Below are 20,466 nucleotides of genomic sequence, written 5' to 3'. Positions count from 1 at the left end.
GGACTCTTCATAGAGTAGTTTATGAAAAAGTTATATGTGTCCTATAACACGGTGGTTACTCTGGAGCCAGGTGGCCTGGCTTCAAATCCTGGCTCTGCCACTTACTAGCTATGTGACTTTGGGCAAGTTACTTAACCTCTCTGTGCCTCAGTTTTCTCACCTAGATGGTGGGAATTAAAAATAACACAGATTTCAGTAAGTCAGACAGAGAAAGACAAATATAATATGGTATTGCTTATATGTGGAATCTAAAAAAAGGGTACAAATGAACTTATCTACAAAACAGAAATAGAGTTACAGATGTAAAAAAAATATATATGGTTACCAGAGGGTAAGGGGGGGGGAATAAATTGGAAGACTGGGATTGACATATACACACTACTATATATAAAATAGAACTAATAAGGACCTACTGTATAGCACAGGGAACTCTACTCAGTACTCTGTAATGACCTATATGGAAAAAGAATCTAAAAAAGAGTGGATATGTGATATATGTATAACAGATTCACTTTGCTGTACACCTGAAACTAAAACAACATTGTAAATCAGCTATACTCCAATAAAAATTATTAAAAAATTTTTTTAAAGTCCACTTTCAAAAAAACCCCACATATTTCACTGGGTTGTTGTAATGATTAAATAAGGTAGTATTTGTAAAGCAATTAGAATAGTGCCTTGAACACGGTCAATACCATAAAAGTTTGTCATTATTATCATTATGATCGTATGTGGTCTTCACTGTTATTCCTGTTTTACAAATGAGGAAAAGTATGTTAAGCAACTCACCCACGATCATGGAATGAGTTAGCGATAGACCTGAACTGGTACCTGGGGCTCTGCCATCCTGTGCAGTGGTTTTTCCACTCCTAGCACTGCCTCCCAACTTAACTAAATACAAGCAGAGGGGCTGTTGCAGGCCTTGGGATGTCTGTGTAAGAAAAGGCGAGGCCAGGCATAACTCACATTCTTTCTTTCTGAGACTAAAAGAGGGATCTGTAGAGGAGGAATTTCAGCAACTTCAGAGAAGCATGTGAAACATTCTACAACAATTCAGTCCAGTTCCATTTCATGAAATTTTACTAGCATGTGAATTTATCTTTCCGATCTACTTCTCTTCCCTTCCATCCCAGACTCAGCATCCCATCCCGATCCACATCCCCAACCCCATCACCATCACCTGTCCTTGGATAGCTACAGGAACTTCCTACCTGGCATCCCTCCTTCAACCCATTCTCCTAACTAGAGCCAAAGACATTTTTAAAACATAAGCCTGCTCAGGTTAGTTCCTGATTAAAGTGTTTCAATGGCTCCCCATGGCTCTGAGAACTGGGACTAAACCTGTTCACAGGGCCCGCAAGACTGGTCCAGATCTGGGCCTTCCTTTCATTTCCTGTCTCATAGGTCAAGTCCTGGGCTCCTGTCAGATTGAACTTTCTTCAGCTCCTCAAAATGGAGCTCTGGTATTGCACACACAATCCCCTCTCTCTTAACTGTCTTAGTCTGGCCAAGTCCTACTCATCCTTTAAGCTTCAGCCTAGAACCCAGCTCTTCTGGGAAGCCTTTCTGCATTTTTCACTCCACTTTTTGCCCCACTGCACCCTTGATAGAATTTGTCATGCAGTGTCGAAATTGCTGTGTCCTTGCCCATATGCCTCATTGGAATCTGGGCTCCCTGAGGGCAATCGCCAAGTCTCTTTGATTCAGTGTTACATCTGGTATCTACCACAAGGGCTGAAGTGAGAGTTACTTACACACTGAAGATAAGTACAGACATTAGTTGAAACTGAGGAAATGGAGGCTATTCCCAAAGGGGAACTTGTAGGTAGGGAAACTAACATCATTAAGGGCAGAAACATCAGGAACATTCCCAGAAATGGTGAAAGAGACTGGTTAGAGGGTCAAGACGTGGAGGAGACAGTGGCATCACCGTGGGAAGAGAGAGTTAAGAAAGAGGGTCCAGGATGAGGGAGAAGAGGGGATTACAGGAGGAGAGAGGGGATTACTGCTGGAGTTAGCTTCCAGGGTACGTGGATGTGGATTAGGGTTACCAACTACCCTGGTTTACCTGGGGCTGTCCCCGTTTTAAAACTGAAAGTCCTGCAGCCTTGGAAAACCCTTAGTCCAGGTAAACCTGGGCTGGTCACCTTACGGTGGAATCAAGATTACAAGAGGAGCCAGTTTTGGACAAGGGCTACCTCCCCCTGAGTTATGAGGGAAGGTAGAGAAGCAGAGAACGCCAGGATTAAATAAAGTGTATGCGCTTTTGTTCCCCGGCTCTCCTCGACCTTTTCCTGCTTTGTTCTCTCCGGTCCCACCGGCGGCTCACTTGGAGTACCACCCACCGATAGAGGGCGGAGCGAAACAAACAAAGATGGGTTCCCCTCTAGCCCTCCCAGGCGAGCTCTCTATGGCGCCTGTCAGCCTAGCCGGGCGGAGGGGCGGGGTTCCATCACATGACCTGGGTCCCCGGCGCCGGCGCAGGCGGGGTGGCAGTGTCGCCGTCGCCGGCTTCCGTAGTCTACGCCGCTTCGCCTCCTCGGCACCTGAGGCGGCCGCCCGGCGGTCCTGCGGCTCTCGCTCTGCCGCTGCGGGCCGCGGGGCCAAGGCCATGTCCCGGAAGCAGGCGGCGAAGAGCCGGCCGGGCAGCGGCAGCCGGAAAGCCGAGGCCGAGCGCAAGCGGGACGAGCGGGCGGCGCGTCGGGCCCTGGCTAAGGAGCGACGGAACCGGCCGGAGCCCGGCGGCGGCGGCGGCTGCGAGGAGGAGTTCGTCAGCTTCGCCAACCAGCTGCAGGCCCTGGGGCTGAAGCTGCGGGAGGTGCCGGGGGACGGGTGAGGCGGGCCCGGGAGCGCGGGGGGCGGCGCCGGGGGACCCGCCGGGCATGGCGACCGTCGCCGGTTCTCGCCCATCCATTCATCGGGCGGCCCCGAGCGCCAGCTGCGAGCCAGCCGTTTCCTAATGCAGGGGGTCCGGCGGCGAGCGAGGCGGCCAGGCCCCTCCCCTCGAGACGCTCGAGTAATCCCCAGTTGCCCTAATCGTGGCAAAGGCTCCAAGCAAACTGTAAAGGGGTCCTGAGAGAGAATACTGGAGCAGGTCTCCTTTAGATCGGTGCTCAGGAAGGCCCCCCTGGAAGGTGACATTTAAGCTGAGACCTGAACGAATGAGCTGGAGCCAGTCAGCCGAAGAGCAGGACCGCGCGGAGAGCGGTCATAATGACCATCAGACGAATAGAAAGGCGTAAGCCCCACTTGGTATAACGCTTGGCCTCCTTTGAGTCCTTACTGTTGGATATTGCCCTCCTTTTACGCTTGGGAAATTAGGTCTGTGAGGGCCTGTTGTTTACTGAGCTGAAGGCAGCTTCTCTAATTCTTACTTATATGGGCTTCAGTTTCTCTGTAAGCAGTGGCGCTTACCCAAGTTTGCTTGGGGTTTAGACTGGAATCTGTGTCCAACTTTTTTAGGGAACACGGGATAAATAAACGGGGTGGGAGGGAGGGACTGGGCGAGGGGAAGGAAGAATGGCCTCGGGAAGGGGCATATGGATCCAGGAGCGTGGAGGGAAGAAGAAAAAGGGTAGGGGAGAGGGCAGGAGATAAGTTAGCATCCCCATTGCAGGGGTAGGTAAAAGGGGGTCTGGAGGCCGGAGTGTGGCACTCTTGAAGAGATAGTATTAATAACAGCCTGGTTGTTTTTGTTCCTCCCTTCATTTGGGCATTTTTGTTGAATGAATGAATGATAAAAATATCATAGAGGGAGGCCAACTAGACCCTCAGCAGGGCCCCTCAAAGAGGCATTTTCTTAGTGGAGTCGCTACAGTTAAAAGCTTGCTTTGCTGGGTCTTGCTTTTAGCCTAGTACCTTGATTTTTGTCAAATATAGTTAATAAATATTCAGGGCCTTATTTATCCTAAGCAAACTCACAAGCACAGACATTGCTCTATAAACCGAAATACCAGTTGAGTACTTTCCGGTGGGATTGGGCTGGGGTCTGCTTCTTCCTTGCAAATGATTGGTTTGCTTGTGTCTGCTGTACTGGGCATGGGCTTCCCACTGGCAGGGTATCCAGGAAACTGAAGTACTCAACAGAAGATTGCTTATGAGCAGGAATTGCAGCACAGAGATGCTGGGAACACATTGATGACTAACGTTCAAGCTTAGTAAGAGAGACATAACAGCAGGTCTCAAACATTTTGGTCTTAGGATCCCTTTACACTCTTAAAAATTACTGAGAACTCCAAAGAGCTTTTGTTTATGTGGGTTATAGGTATCAATATTTACTGTATTAGAAAGTAAAATAAAAATTAAAAACATAATACACAAACACCCATTATATTAACTTTCAGAGTGATAACATCGAGTATCATATATCAGGTAGCCTCTGGAAAACTCCACGGGACACTTGTGAGAGAATGAGAGTGAAAAAGATAAATAACATCTTAGTTTTGGACTCATGGATACCCTGAAAGGTTCTCAGAGATACCCTCCCTTCCCAAACTGGGCCACACTTTAAGAATGGATGATATAAATAATTAAAATGCAAGTTGATATATTCTTAACAGTGACCGATTATAGTGGTACTATTGAGAAGGAAGTTGCCAACACTCCCAGAAGTGGTCAGGGAAACCTTGTTCATTCATCAAACGTTCATCGAAACCTACCGTGTGCTAGATGCCTTTCAGAGGAGGTCATACTCAGACTGGGTCATGAAGGACCAATAAAAATCCAATAAAAATATGCCAAGAGGGGCTTCCCTGGTGGCGCAGTGGTTGAGAGTCCGCCTGCCAATGCAGGGGACATGGGTTCGTGCCCTGGTCCGGGAAGATCCCACATGCCGCAGAGCGGTTGGCCCCGTAAACCATGGTCGCTGGGCCTGCGCATCCGGAACCTGTGCTCCGCAACAGGAGAGGCCACAACAGTGAGAGGCCTGCATACCACAAAAAAAAAAAAAAAAAAAAAAAAATATGCCAAGAGAACATTCCAGGCTGAGGAGTAATACATGTAAAGGCACAGGAGCACATTATTTTTGAGACATCTGCAAGTTGTTTAGGATGACAGGAGTATAGGGTGGAAGTCAGCGGCAATGAGGCTGCAGAGGCTGAGGCCAGCTTGACTGCAATGCTCATGTCTCTCACTTCTGACGTCCCTATTCTTTGGACAATGTTAGATGGATAAAAGGATAATGATAATTTCTCCTTTGGGGGCTCCATGAAGCTAACCCCTTTCTGTTCACAAATTCTTCCCGTGGGTGCCATGGACTGTTCAGCCCTCTTTAGTATTGTGGTACTTTGGGATATGGTGATGACAGGCTTTATCACTGTGCAGTGGATGGTGCGTCCTGTGTATGTTACAGGTTAGTGGGCATCAACAGATTCTTTTGTTAACATTTATTGAGTACTCTTGGTGAAATATAAAGTTACAGTAATAAAAAAATAGTTGACAATCTCCAGTCTTCTGTCTTTCCATTCTGGTCTGATTACAATATTGAGTAGCCTGCGATAGCATCTCACACTATATAGGCGTATTCATTGTTGGCAGTATGGTACTTGTAGCATTCTGGAACCTTCGGGTACTTGGGAAGAAATTAGCTGGTGTTCTCTAATGTAGCCTTTATGTGAAATCAATGTAGCATAGATTAATCAGGGAGCTACTTATGGATTTTTGTAATGCATCATGGCCCGCCTTCATATTTGTTGTGTTATCTGGAGGGTGGACATAAATTGGATTCCGTTTCAAAACAAGAAATATTTTAACCTTGATGCTGTCCTTAAAAACATGATTGGGTGTAGCGTGAAAAGAATCGCTAATTGGATTAGGCAGTACAATATTAACATCTCTCTGAACTATATCCAGTTGTATCTTCCTAAATGTAGCCTCAAAGTACATTGCTAATTAGTAGTGTTCCAATATTAAAGCATTAAAGAATCACTAATTTTAGCCATTTGTCTCTGTCTCAGGTTGTTTTATTGTGAAAGTTCTACCTTATTTTTATAATCGTAACATCTTAGTGCTAGAAGGGCATTCACACTTTGTCATCTTGTCTGATTATCCGTTAGTACCTGCATCACCTGTACAGCAGCCTCATCTTTTGTGTCTGGCTCAGTGGTTTTCAACCTTGGTGTCACAATAGAATCACTTGGGGAACTTTGGAAAAAATACAGCGCCTGGGCGCTCCCTTAGATCAGCCACACCAGAATCTCAGGCAGTGGGGCCTGGTTAGGGATAATTTTTAAAAATGTCCACATGTGATTCTAATGTGCAGTATAATTGAGAACTGCTGATTTAGAGTCTAGAGTCTAGACTAGTGTTTCTCAAACTTTAACATACAACAGAATCACCTGGAGGGCTAATTAAACCCTCAGAGGGAAGAGATTGCTGGGTTCCCAACCCCAGAGTGTCTGATTCAGTAGGGCTGGGGCTGGGCTAGGCGGCTCAGAATTTTCATTTTGAACAAATTCTCAGGTGATGCTGATGTTGCTGGTCAGGGGTCACACTTGGAGAATCAGTGATTGAGACCAGCACTGTCTGATAGAAATAAAATGGGAACCACATATGTACAATAATTAAAAATTTTTCTCTTAGCCACATTAAAAAGGTAAAATGAAACAAGTTTTTAAAATAATGTCCAAAAGTGTAAGTCTCTTACAATTACAACACACCTCAATTTGTATTAACCACATTTCAAGTGCTTAGTAATCACCTGTGATTAGTGGCAACTATATTGTATAACACACATGTAGGCAGTTCCTGAGGCTTGTCAGTAGAAATGTACAAAATCCTTAGTCTGTGCCGTCCATCTCTCTAGACCTAAAATAAAATTACCTTTTATTTGCCAAAATCTGTGTCCCTGTAGCTTCCTTGTTTTAGTTTAGTTTTATTGTACAAGGATAACACCCCTTTCACCATGATGGATAGTTGGAGGCAGCTATCATGTCCCCTGAGCTTTCTTTAGGCTAGAAGTCACTCGTTGTTTATGTTCTTCATATTATTTAGTTTAAAGCCATGTCAACTCATCTGAACCTATCTTAAAATGTAGGAACTAGAATCATATACAGTACTTTAGCTGGGGTCTGACCTCAAAGAACAGAACAAAATCTGACCCCCTCTCCCCCGACTTCTGCATACTTACTGCCACTACTGCAGCCTAAGAGCCCATTAATTTTTTTAACACCTAACGTTGCAGTATTGTCTCATGCTAAATTACTGAGCACCCAAAACCCTTAATTCATGTAATTGGTTAGTTTTGTGAACTCAAATGCAAGACTATATATATCCCTATAGTGCAGTGGTTCTGAAGTGGGCATGATTTTTCCCCCAAGGGAACATTTGGCAATGGCTGGAGATAATTTTGGCTGTTACGACTGGCGGGAACATGGTGGTAGTGGTGTTACTGGCGTCTAGTGGGTAGAGGCCAAGGATGCTCCTAAACATCTTCCAGTGCACAGGACAAAGGATTATTCCAGAATGTCAACAGTGTGTGTGGGGGGGGTGAGAAGCCCTGCTCTAGTGTATTGGGTGAGGGTGTGGACTCAGGAAACAGCTGGGATCTCCTAGAGGCCCTTTGGGCCCTGGCCGCACTGTTCTCACGAGGATCGTGAGTGCGCTTGCTGGGCTCCCTAAGGGAACCTAGGTTGTTTGTAGAGTTTGTTCACATTTCATGTGCTACTATCTTGTAACTCTGTCAGAAAAGGAAGTGATTTGTCTATCTTGATTTTTCATTTTGACTACTTGTTTTTAGTGAGCTCAAGGAAAGTTTGGTAAATATAGAAAAGTATATCAAACTAAGTTTAACAAATGATCCTAATTCCACTCCCCAGGGATAACTGTTACTAACATTTTGGTGCCTGGGATTGAATCCTGGGTCCACTACCTACTGATTTTGTGACCTTGGGCAAGTTACCTTAGGGGGATAGTAATAGTGCCCATCTCATAGAGTTGTAAGGACTAAACACATTTAATACATATAAAGTGTTTGGAACAGTCCCTGGCACATTGTAAGAGCTGTTGAAGTGATGGTTTCAGTGCTTTTTCTTTGCATACATTTGTATGTGTTTCTACATCTGTGTATATAGTATACAGACGAACATGCTTGCGCTCATGCAGTACATACAGTGTGATGCCTACTTTTTTGGCTTATGTGGAGAACATTTGCCTCTGTTGCTGAAAGTTCATGGAAAGCATGTTACTTTCTGCAGAACACCATGAATTTTGAGATATCAAATGTAAAGCAACTAAATATGTAATTTTGCACCAAATCATGCCTTCTTTTAAACTGGATTCAAGAATAAACTAGTGGTGGCAGGTGTTAAAGTTTTAAGAAAAGTTTGAGAGAGAAGCTTAAAATTGAGAACATCTTATCCATTAGCTTACTTTATTCCTGTGGTAGAAAAAAGACTGCCATTGTTAGATTTTAGCAACAGACCCCTCATTCTAGTGCATAGAACTGTTATGTTCCAGTCCCTTCTAGAATGTTGCCCCAGATTGATGTAGAGTTTCTTGGATTCTAGTTTGTAGAATCTGTTGTCTAAATTCTCCCCTTCGCCCCACCAAAACAAACAAACAAACAAAATATATATAAATCTCCTTATATGTTTGAAGAGATTCCTACCTTTCTATAACTTTCTGTTGAAAACTCACTTTTCTGAGTTGACAAACAGAAAACCTCCGTCACCTATACATTTAGGTTTGAAGTCCTTCCAGAAGTGTGATGAGTTTATATTTTGGAATTAGAATATCATAGGTTTTCATTTGGAAGAGTAAACAGTTTGGTGTGAAAGTGGACAAACGTTTGGCTTCAGAATGGCTATTTCCTTAGTTTTGAGGATACCAGTGTTTGTCTTGTTTCAGTCCCTGTGTATCTGGGCTCTGTGTTTGTGGTATAGTTTGGAATTTTAGAAGCCTTTAAGGGGTTTGAAAGTAAAGATAACTCTTACAATTTATTACCAGCCTTTTAATTTTAGAAACAAAACAGAAAGAAAACTTGGAGAGTTTCCATTTGGCAGGAATAAGGACAGCATTGTGGCCCTTGGGTGAGAGGCGATGAGCCGAGGAGGGAGAGTGTCCTTGTGAACTATGCCTGTGTGTTGTCCAGGTGCTCTTCCCACAGCTTTCCCCACTGTGTCCTTAGGACTCAAAGAGGATGTTCCGCTCAGCTGTTTCTATTGGGAGCTTGACAAATTGCTATCTTTTTGGGACTTGTTAGGTGAATAGCTGAGCAGCCATTGTGAAAAGGGTTTCAGAAAAGAGGCAGTAGCTATGATTTATTATTTTGGAAGGGGATCTGGGAGTCATAGCCCTTAGGTGTGGAATGGCCTGTAGTGTCTGGACCCTGTCTTCAGGTGGTTAGTACATCACCAAACTTCACTTGTTGAAGCAGCAAAGGTACAGAGAAGTTCAGTATCTCTCCTGAGTCAGCCAGCTGGTAAGTGGGGAATAGGATTCTTATTTGATGCCTCTCAAAAAGGTAATGTGATTGAATATCTTCCCTAGTGCTCTCCCCTCTGGTATCTGGGAGGAACCTGGACAGTCAGAGTTGAGGCTTTATCTCTTTTCTGTGGAAAGATTTCCATGGATGGCCTAGCATGAAGCATCATTGTTTTAGATGAACTAAGTTCATTTTTAAAAGGTCTTGACCAGCGTTTTGTTTTGATAGCAATTGCCTCTTCAGAGCTCTTGGTGATCAGTTGGAGGGACACTCACGAAATCACCTCAAGCACCGACAAGAGACAGTGGACTACATGATAAAGCAGCGAGAAGATTTTGAACCCTTTGTAGAAGATGACATTCCTTTTGAGAAACATGGTAGGTTCACCGTGGGACACTGGATCCTCCAGGAGTAAATGCATTGGGTAATTAAATCCATCAGGATCCCCTACCCTTCCAGCTGGGGGTTTGATTACATAAATTATGGCATTCATTTATTCAACAAGTATTTATTTGTCTGCTCCATAATAGGCAGCGCGCTAGGCAGTTGGGAATCATTAGGTTTAGATGTAGATGCCATTAATAAAAATGATGATGTTGGGAATTCCCTGGTGGTCCAATGGTTAGGGCTCCATGCTTTCACTGCCGAGCATGCGGGTTCGATCCCTGGTTGGGGAACTAAGATCCCCCAAGCTGTGTGGTGTGGCCCCAATAATAAATGAATAGATAAGTAAAATCTGAAAAAAAAAATTGTTGATGTTAATTAACCTGAAAAGCTATTCGTGACTTCTTATTTAGTGGTGGGGAGGGAGGGGGGAAGCAGGTTATGAAATAGTGTGTATAGATTGATCCTATTTTTAAGAGGTGTGTGCACACGGAACCAAATTACGAAGTCTGGAAAGATACTAACATTTTATGGTTAATTCCTGGCTCCATTTATTTTTCAGAAACCACTCACTCTTTCAACAACTCTTATTAAGGGGAGATAATAATAGGGCCTAATTTATAGGGGTTTTTGGTAAAGATTAAATTAGTTAATACAATTAAAATAAGTTCTTAATAAGTGTCAGCCATCTGGGGATGATGGGACTGTGAGTATTCAAATTATCTTCTGTAGATTTTTCTGATTTTTGAATGATCATGCGTTACTTTTATAATCAGAAAAATCAATGAAGTCATTTAAATTTTCCCCCCCAAACCCAAACACAACCTGGTTTCTTTGAGGCACGTCAGTTAGTGACTTAAATTAGTTCCTTAATAGGCTCAAAGCTAGTAAGAAAATACTAGCTTTTAAGCTTTGATTTTGACAGATGTTTACTGAGAATCTACTGTGCTGGGTGCTGATATATTTATGTTTTACAAATAACATTTTCATTACAGGTCTCATGGTCTTGTCTGTCTCTTATCAGGCAAGAGACTCATTCTGCGTTTTAGAGCGCTAACTCGGGGAACCATGTCAGGAGAGGATGGGGAGAGAGACTGAGAAGGGAGATGAGTTAGAGAGCTCTGCACACTGGCCAGATGAAAGCATAAGCGTGTCTCCACCAAGGCAGCTACTGGGGATGATGAGTGGCGTCCAGACCAAGACACAGTCTGGCAATATAATTGACAGGACTTGGGAGGTGGTGGGGGGAGGGGAGGGGTGGGGGAGACAAAGGCGATTCTGAAGTTTCTGCCTGGGGAAAGACCAAGTTGCTGTACTGTTAATAAACTAGAGGGCAGCAGGAGGAAGACATTTGGGAGGGAAGCTATCTGTGATCCCAAAGCCTTTCTCTTTCCTCACTGGGGAAGAACTCATTCATTAGGCACAAGCAGCAAAAGAGAAACGGTAGCGAAACTCCTAGCGATTAGTTTATTCTAGTCATAGTCACGGAGTTCTGATGGTCTCTTCCTGGGTCACTTTTTGTCTAGCAGACACTGGTTAATCAGATGGTCACCAGTTTACAAATTAAGTGTGGGTGTATGGAGCAAGTTTGGGAATTTAATGCCATATAAAATGAGTTGTGTCATTGATCCAATTAAAATATTTTAGGTGAAGAGAGTTTTTAGTTTGTGACTTTGAACATCTTCAGTGATGTTCACGTGGTAGATTTGGGGGTATGGCAGGACCCTAGGTGTACGGTGGGAAGGTGTTTTCAAGAAATGTCGCTGTGCGTGCCTGCTGGTTGGTTGGTGCTTTATAAGAGTGAGTATCATAGAAGTGGGAAGTGACTGACTGCCATAGCAGAAGGGAAAAGAAACCTAGAAGTCTGCACATTCTACTTGTGTGTCAGTTGAAGACTAGACTTGTTACATTTATTACTCTTATGTTTGGTTTTTTTTTTGATGTTGGGGGTAGGAGTTTATTTATTTATTTTTGCTGTGTTGGGTCTTCGTTTCTGTGCGAGGGCTTTCTCTAGTTGTGGCAAGCAGGGGCCACTCTTCATCGTGGTGCGCGGGTGTCTCACTATCGCCACCTCTCCTGTTGCGGAGCACAGGCTCCAGACGCGCAGGCTCAGTAGTTGTGGCGCACGGGCCTAGTTGCTCCACGGCATGTGGGATCCTCCCAGACCAGGACTCGAACCCGTGTCCCCTGCATTAGCAGGCAGATTCTCAACCACTGCGCCACCAGGGAAGCCCCAAGTTATGTTTTTAATGTCTACCTACCTTGTTATACTATGATATTCTTGAGGGCAGGGACTGTGTCTTTTCCCCACTGTGGCAATGGCTGGCACATGGTAGGCACTCATATTTGTTGACTGAATCATTGAATGGCTCACTTAACTCTTCAGGACCTGGTTACCCTTGCATCTGGCTGTGTCTTTAGGATTCTTTCTTTCCTTTAGACTGTGGCTTTGGAGAATCGGCATCATCTTTTCCCTAACTAAACAGATACCCAGATCAGAAACCTGAATGTTCTTAATGCCTTCTCTCCCTCCCTCCTCATACCCAGTCATTCATTAAGTCTTGTCACTTCTACCTCAATGTTTTTTTTCTCATTCTACTGTCTCATAGAATCAGGCCTCTTTGGCCATTTGCCTAGATTTCTTCAATACTCTTTGCCTCCTGACCCCTTCAGTTTGTTTTCCACATTGCAGCCAGAGTGGTAATCTAAATGGACATCGAATAGGTCTTCCCCTGTCTAATGCCTGTTGGCAGCTCCCCGTTGACCCCAGGAAAGTACCAACTCTTTAGCCCTTTCTGATCTGTGATTTTCTTCTTTCCCTACCCTCTTCTCTTGTCATTTCCCAATATATTTTCTTGCTTCCGCACCCTGCCATCTCAGCATTCTGAGTCCCTGCCAATACTGTGTAGTCCACAAGCTCATCATGCTCTTTCTCACTTCTGCTTGGAACATCATCCGTTCCTCTTCTGTCTTTTACCTGCCCTTTGGGAAGCAGCGTAGTTGTCTCAGCTGAGCAGCTTATCTGGTACACCTTGCCTCCCCTCCCCACTGGTCAGACTGGCTTATGTTCCCCACCTGGAGTTAGCCAAGCTGCAAGGTTTAAGGACACGGTCTTACACAAGACTTCTCTGACTTCTGACACCAGCTGCAAGTTTGTGGTTTCCCAGAACCACTCTCAGGTTTGATAATTTGCTAGAAAGACTCAGAGAGCTCACTGAAGGCTGTTATACTCACAGTTGTAGTGTGTTACAAGGAAAGAATACAGATCAAAATTAGTCAGATGGTAGAATCTGGGAAGGTTACACACTGTACAAAAAGTATTGGCAACCAGGGACCCTCATCCAAACTTCAGTGTCCAGAATTTTTATTAGGGCTTCCATTATGTAGATGTCATTGATCGATTGCCTAAGTGGTTCAACTCAGTCTCCAGCTCCCCAGTCCCCCAGGTCTTTCTAATATCACACGGCCAGAGAGGTCCACCATGAGTCGCCTCGTGCATAAACTTAGCATCAGCTGTCAGCTGAGGCTGAGGGGCCTGCTGTGGATAACAAAGACACCCCTGTCACTTGGGAAATCCCGAGGGTTTAGAGGTTCTCTCCCAGGAGGGGGGGTAAAGGCCAGACCTCTCTTTGGGTAAGGCCACGTTCTTTCCTCCATGGTTCTTTCCTAAAGCACCTACACGTCAGCAGTGTCCCTTTTCTTGTTGTTTGTTCCCCACTGGTTATAAACTCCTTCAGGGCAAACTGTGACAGGCTGTATAATGGAGTGGCCAGGAGCCAAGGTCTTGGATTCAGGATGCCTGGGGTGAAACTCAGCTCTGCTCTCTACCGGCTCGTGACCTTGGACACAGTTGCAAACTACTGTGTGCCTTGGTTTCCTCATCTATAAGATGGTGTACATGATAATACCTTTTTTCAGGGGATTGTTTTGAGGATTAAAAGTGATTTGTGAGTTGGTGGGAATGTAAGTTGATACAGCCAGTGTGGAGAACAGTATGGAGTTTCCTTAAAAAACTAAAAATAGAACTACCATACGACCCAGCAATCCCACTACTGGGCATATACCCTGAGAAAACCATAATTCAAAAAGAGTCATGTACCACAATGTTCATTGCAACTCTATTTACAATAGCCAGGACATGGAAGCAACCTAAGTGTCCATCGACAGATGAATGGATAAAGAAGATGTGGCACATATATACAATGGAATATTACTCAGCCATAAAAAGGAACGAAATTGAGTTACTTGTAGTGAGGTGGTTGGACCTAGAGTCTGTCATACAGAGTGAAGTAAGTCAGAAAGAGAAAAACAAATGCCGTATGCTAACACATGTATGGAATCTAAAAAAAAAAGGTCATGAAGAGCCTAGGGCCAAGACAGGAATAAAGACACAGACCTACTAGAGAATGGACTTGAGGACACGGGGAGTGGGAAGGGTAAGCTGGGACAAAGTGAGAGAGTGGTAGTGTATAAATGGACATATATACACTACCAAATGTAAAATAGACAGCTAGTGGGAAGCAGCCACATAGCACAGGGAGATCAGCTCCATGCTTTGTGACCACCTGGAGGGGTGGGATAGGGAGGGTGGGAGGGAGGGAGATGCAGGAGGGAAGAGATGTGGGGATATATGCATATGTATATGTAGCAGAAACTAACACACCATTGTAAAGCAGTTATACTCCAATAAAAACGTTAAAAAAAGTGATTTGTGAGAAGAAATTAATAAAATCTGAAAGAATATGAGAAGTGAGTAGAGCGGTGCTTGCCACATAATAAGCATCATTAATGCAAACTGTTATGGTTATTGTCACATTTCCAATGTCTCTCATAGAGTTAGGCATTTAGGAAGCATTTAGAAAATGTCTATTGAAGGAATGAATAAATGAATCCTTTCTTTATGAGTGATTGGTGCCCTTCTGAGTAGGAGTCTATGTACTGTTTAACCAGCTTCAATTCGTAGACTGACAAAGCTAATGGACTTTTTCAGGTATGTTCACTGTTTCTCATTATTTAGAACTAAATTATACCAAAGCATGTTTGCATTTGGATTTTTCTATGATAAAGACTTCATTTTTCTTTCTCTCTTTCCATGCAGTGGCCAGTTTGGCAAAGCCTGGAACATTTGCTGGCAATGATGCAATTGTCGCCTTCGCAAGAAATCATCAGTTGAATGTGGTGATTCATCAACTTAATGCCCCTTTGTGGCAGGTAGGTCGCCTATTCAGGAATTTATGTGAAGCTCTTGTTTATAAGTTAGCTTTGGGGATGTCCTCAGATGATGGGGCTTGACTTATGATATTGAACTATGCAGGGTAACTTTAACCCAAGATGGGAAGCTTGTGGTGGCTTGGAATTAAACCCTGCATTACAAATGGAGTCTGAAGTATAATTCAAAAACCTTTAAACTGCCAGAAATGTCACTCAGCAGTCAGTTAACTGGGTAGTTTGGGGTGGAGAGCCTCCTGTGGAAATAACTTAGATAATTTTGTAAAAATACCTCAGTGAGAATTTAAAGGATTTGCGTACATATTCTAGTTTGAAATATATCTGTTCCATGTATATGTTTTTGTTTTTTAGATGGAGGAAAACAAAGACCAAATTCACTATAATAGCTGTTGCTAAAAAGAATTTCTGAACAACAAAATTTATTTCATGGCCTAGGGTGTCAAGCTCTATTTCTGTGCCCTGCCCGGCTATACATAGCGGTTCCAATGGTTTTTCTACAGCAAGTAAGATTTTACAACAAATGTTGCGTTTGTGCTGTGGGATGGCAGAGCACGCTGCTGCTGAGTCGCTTAGGCCTTCCTTACCCTCCTTTACCTTTGGTATTCTATTCTAAAGTACCCTAGTCTCCCAAACAGTCCATCAAACCGAACATTCTGGAGTACGGAAGGTCAGAGGTCGGGGTGAAACTGTACACAGACTGCCACCCCTTACTCGTCCTCCTTGCACTCAGAGAGCTTTTCACTTTGTGGCTCAGCTCCTGGAGACTGGTCAGGTGATTCCTATCAGTCTTCCTCTCTCCCCTGCTCCACTACTCCCCCATTTCTAACTTTGTTTTTTTTAATTAGAAAGTAAAACATAATGGTTATAGAACAATTTCAAAATTCAGAAAAGCCCATTAAAGGCAAATAAAAAAAGGCAAATAAAAGTCACTCAGAGTCATCATACTCCCCAGAGATAATTACTATTAACATTTTAGTGTGTATCCCTGTTATTCACACACACTCTTAACTATAAAATCATTCATGTATGACTGGGAAGAGACTATCACAATGTCACACGTTTTAAGGAAGTCTACACACACACAGACACATCCATACGTGTATATATACACACACGGTGTATCCCTATATATTGTATTATTATCAAGGCACCAATGGCCTTTTTTCCTCATTGGTTTCCTATACCACCTGCATATATATTTCTTTGTAAATTGCTTATTCCTTTGCTTAGCCTTTGCTCATTAAAAATAAAGTCATTTATAGAGATATGATTTACATGTAGCAAAATTCACCATTCTCTGGTGTATAGTTCTATGTGTTTTGACAAACATAGTCATGTAACTACCACCACTATCAATATACAGTATATTTCCACCACCCCAAAAAGTTACCTCATGCCCCTTTGCAGTCACTAGTCCCCTCCCCCCACTCCCAGATTCTTGTAACCACTAATCTGATTTGTCTCTTGCAGTTTTTGCCTTTGCAGAATGTCATATAAATGGAAGTATATAGCTTTTTGTGTCTGGCATAATGTCCTTTTAACAAAAATTACACTACAGCAAAATAAATTAGATACTCCATGGGTTGGTAGGGACTTTACGTTGCAGGGATACAGTGAGCAGGATGGGAAACAATATCTGTATGTGCTGTTCTTTGGGGTAGTGTTGTCACATGTACTGACACCGGGGAGAGCTATCATATTTTTAGTGAGGCTCTCTCTTTCTAAGGATGTCTTTGAGCCAAGAAGACTGGTTACCTCTTTCGTTGTCCCAATTTTTTGTCTTGAAATCTTTACTGCTTAGCAGAAGTCATCAAAATCATTTGAATATACAGCATAATGATCCTCTTCTTGAAGGAATATACTCAGGGCCAACTCAGTAACTGTAGGTTGCCTTTTCCTCCTCTGATAACCATTTTTAAAGTTTCTTAATTACCTAGGTAGTTGTGGAAGATAATTCTGCATAACTAGATTTTTTTTTCAAATACATTTATTTCTGTAGTGTCCTCTTGCTAAACATTCAGAGTATATGTTTTTAAAATAAATACATTTCCTGTATACTGGAATTGTCTACTAGGTTTTCCCCATCTCTCCCCACCCCAGTGAAGCACCTTATAAAATTTGAGAATTGAAACTGAATTGGTTGCTACTATCATGGGTAAGAGCTCTTACATTAATAATGAGGAGGTTTATGCTCACAACGTACATTTTTTTTTTCTGGCTACAAATGGAATATATGCTTCTGTAAACAATATAGACACGTGTGATTTAGAAAATGAAAGTCCTCTGTGGTCTCCCTCTCCATGAGCATCACAATTTGGTGACTGTTCGTCAAGTTATTTTTTCTTATTCATAATGCATATGTAGTGTTATTATTATTTAAATATATAAGTGCTTTAGGGATTATGTCATTCAGAGATTCTGATCAACTAATTTCCTTTCCAGTAGTCTTCCTGGGAGACGAATGGTGCTCTCTCTATTTTGCATGTGTCAGAACCAGACCCTCTGCCCTTTGAGACCTAGATATTCTACCTGGAGAAAACTTGCGTGGTTCTGACTTCTAGACCTGTGCAGTTCCTGTTTGTTCCATGGTTTTGCTGTGGTTTTAGACCACAGATATTGTTTAAATTAATAATAGTATCTTACTGCCTGTGACTTTCAGCAAAAACAAGAAGGAGGTGCTGATATTTTGGGGTTTTAACAAATAGACAGTTACTGGGCTCTCTAAAGGACAGATTCAGAATTACTGTAGAGTTTCTGCAGAGCTGGTGGTTTGGGGGGGATGCCCAGGCTCCACTTCAGGCCGTCTGTATTGCATGACTCCAGGGAGCACCATTCTGGTTGGGTTGTGCTGCAGGGGCACCATTCACACAGAACACCTTGTGAGTAGTGCTTCCAGGTTGTGCAGCGCAGTAGTACTGCCTGACTGTATATAATTTTATTTTGAAATTGATATAAGTGGGATGTTTTGAGTTGTTAATGTTTCTCAGTATGTGTTTGATGAAAAATGCTATTTTTGTTAAAAAAAACAGTGTGGATTTACTGTGAAGCTAGTGAAGCATAAGTGTCAGGTCCTTCATTTTTATGGGGCCCCGTTCAAGGTCTTGGGAGGAGTTCTAGCAATTTTATATATGTAATTTTATATTCTTTTTCTCGAAACTTGTTTGAGTTTCAAGCCCAACAAATCTGCATCTGCCCCTGGGCCTTCCCTCTTGGAAGGGACCTGTGCATTTGAGGGGCTGAGAGGTACTAACACTCCTGAAACTTAAGCTTATTTAACTTCATGGTAAATCTGCCCCTGGTTTTTGAATATGCATTTCTGTATGGATTTATATCCATATAGTTGCACATTAAAGCACAATGAATCATATATACATGAGTGGAAGAAAGATAACTCAGAAATTGCTTAGGACGTATCGCAGTCATATTCCCAATTCCTTCTATATAGAGCCTGTTGACTGGGCTTCCTGGGCAATCAGGTGGCGTTTCTCTTCTGAAGTGGACACTGTGCAGATCCGCGCTGGCATCTCCCCTTCCTTTGCCTGCAGATTCGTGGTACGGATAAGAGCAACGTGCAGGAGTTACACATCGCGTACCGGTACGGAGAGCACTATGACAGCGTTCGGAGGGTCAACGACAACTCAGAAGCGCCTGCACACCTCCAGACTGATGTGAGTGAAGCCTCCGTTTTCTTCTCTATTCTCAGCCCTGCAGGAACCAGGTTGAGAGCTGTGTGCCCTGGAGCTAAAAACCAGTGATGTTTTAATAGAAAGTTGCCTTTAAGAATCTCTGGGCTTGATTTTTTTTAAAATTTTGTTAGTTCAGGTGAGAGCAGCAGATAAAATTATTGTTCTTTTGCTTTCCCTAACAGCTGATGGCTATGATTGCATGAATATAATTTATATAAACATTTAAAATAACTTTTATGTTTTAAAATTAATCCATGCTTTGTATCTAAAATTCAGAAACTATAGAAAAAGTAGAGAAGAAAATTTAAAATGCACAGAATCAAAAATTTTTGTTATTGTTTTCGTATTTGTATAGCTTTGTTTCCTGCTTTTTTGCCATTAACATTATTTCACAAGCCTTTCCTCACATTATTAGACACTTTCTTTGTAATTAAAAAAATAAAGTAAATGTCACTCTCTCACCCTTGTTTACCTCCCTGGATGCAACCAATGTTATTAGTATATCATAAAATTACCTAGAGATATTTTACATATCAAGCAAATATGTGAGTATGTGCATGTGTTTCACTTTTGCTGGAGTACATTCTTCCTATCCACAATTGTAGCATCCTCTGTATACTGTTCTGCACCATGCTTTTCGAATGGAACATATCTCGGAGTTTAATTCATAGCAGTACATAAGGAACTTCCTAAATCTTTTTAAATGGCTCCATCGTGTTCTAGTGTATGGATGCATTATAATGTGCTTGAATAGTCCCTTTGATGGACTTTTAGATGGCTTTCAAACTTTGCTTTTACAAACAACATGCAGTGCCTTATATGTGTATCTTTTCACACATGTGCGAGTGTATTTGTGGAATAAATTCCTAGAAGGTTCTTACTACATCAGAGGATGTGTGCCTTTATAATTTTGGTAGATATTGCCAAGTTGCTCTCTGTAGAAGTCTTAGTCAGTTTACACTCCCACTTGCAATATGTGTCTCTTCTGCACCTTTGCCAGCACAGTGTGTTATCAAGTTTTTAAATCTGTGTCACTGTTAGGGAAAAAATAGTTTTCTTAACATAGTTTTAATTTGTATTTTTCTTATTAGTGAGCTTATGCATCTTTTCTTGTGTTTAAAACCTACTTTTGTCCTTTTTTGTGTGAACTGTATTCATGTTTTTGTCCATTTTTTTCCTGTTCAATTTTCTTAATGATTTTTAGGAAATCGTTATGTATTAGGGAAATTAGCCTCTATTTGTGGTATGAGTTGCAAATTTTTCACAGTCTGTCATTTGTCTTTTTATTCTTTCCCATATTGTCTTTGCTCTGAAGGAATTTTAAATTTTTATGTGGCTAAATTTATCAAGTTTTCAAGACAACATATAAATGTCTTCTGGGTTTTGGGTCATGATTAGGAAGCTCTTCCCACTCTGAGGTTAAAAAGAATTCTCCCATAGTTTATTTTAGTCCTTCTGTACTTTCATTTTTTAAAAGAAATTAGATCTTGTGTCTATTTGGGATTTATGTTGATATATAGGTGTGAGGTATGGATCCAACTGTATATTTTTCCTTGTGGTTACCTCGTTGAACCCGAACTGTTTATTAATTACATGTCTTTTGTCCACTGATTTAAAATGCTGCTTTTTTCATATAATAAATTCCCATGTGTAGTTGGGTCTATTTCTAGACATTGGTTCAATTCCACTGGTTTTTCTCTTCATATGTTAATGTGTTCATTGTTTTAGTTAAGAAACAGTGTATTT

The 20,466-nt window shown here is 42.3% G+C and overlaps 1 protein-coding gene across 1 annotated transcript in view; it reads left to right on the top strand.

The window, feature by feature from the left end:
* Positions 1-2,451: 2,451 nt before the first annotated feature.
* The window catches only part of OTUD3 (OTU deubiquitinase 3), a 29,462-nt gene continuing 11,447 nt past the window's right edge, over positions 2,452-20,466 (top strand). The window contains exons 1-4 of the mRNA XM_027109922.1: positions 2,452-2,832; positions 9,650-9,798; positions 14,904-15,016; positions 18,580-18,702. Of these exons, the coding sequence (XP_026965723.1) occupies positions 2,612-2,832; positions 9,650-9,798; positions 14,904-15,016; positions 18,580-18,702 (606 nt within the window). The 5' untranslated portion in view covers positions 2,452-2,611. The remainder of the gene's footprint in view (positions 2,833-9,649; positions 9,799-14,903; positions 15,017-18,579; positions 18,703-20,466) is intronic.

Source organism: Aethalodelphis obliquidens, unplaced genomic scaffold (genome assembly GCF_003676395.1).
Source record: "Aethalodelphis obliquidens isolate GAN/ISIS:26980383/991018 unplaced genomic scaffold, ASM367639v1 scaffold9, whole genome shotgun sequence".
NCBI lineage: Eukaryota > Metazoa > Chordata > Mammalia > Artiodactyla > Delphinidae > Aethalodelphis > Aethalodelphis obliquidens.
Note: the sequence above shows the minus strand (reverse complement) of the source record. Positions and strands in the feature narration are given on the sequence as shown.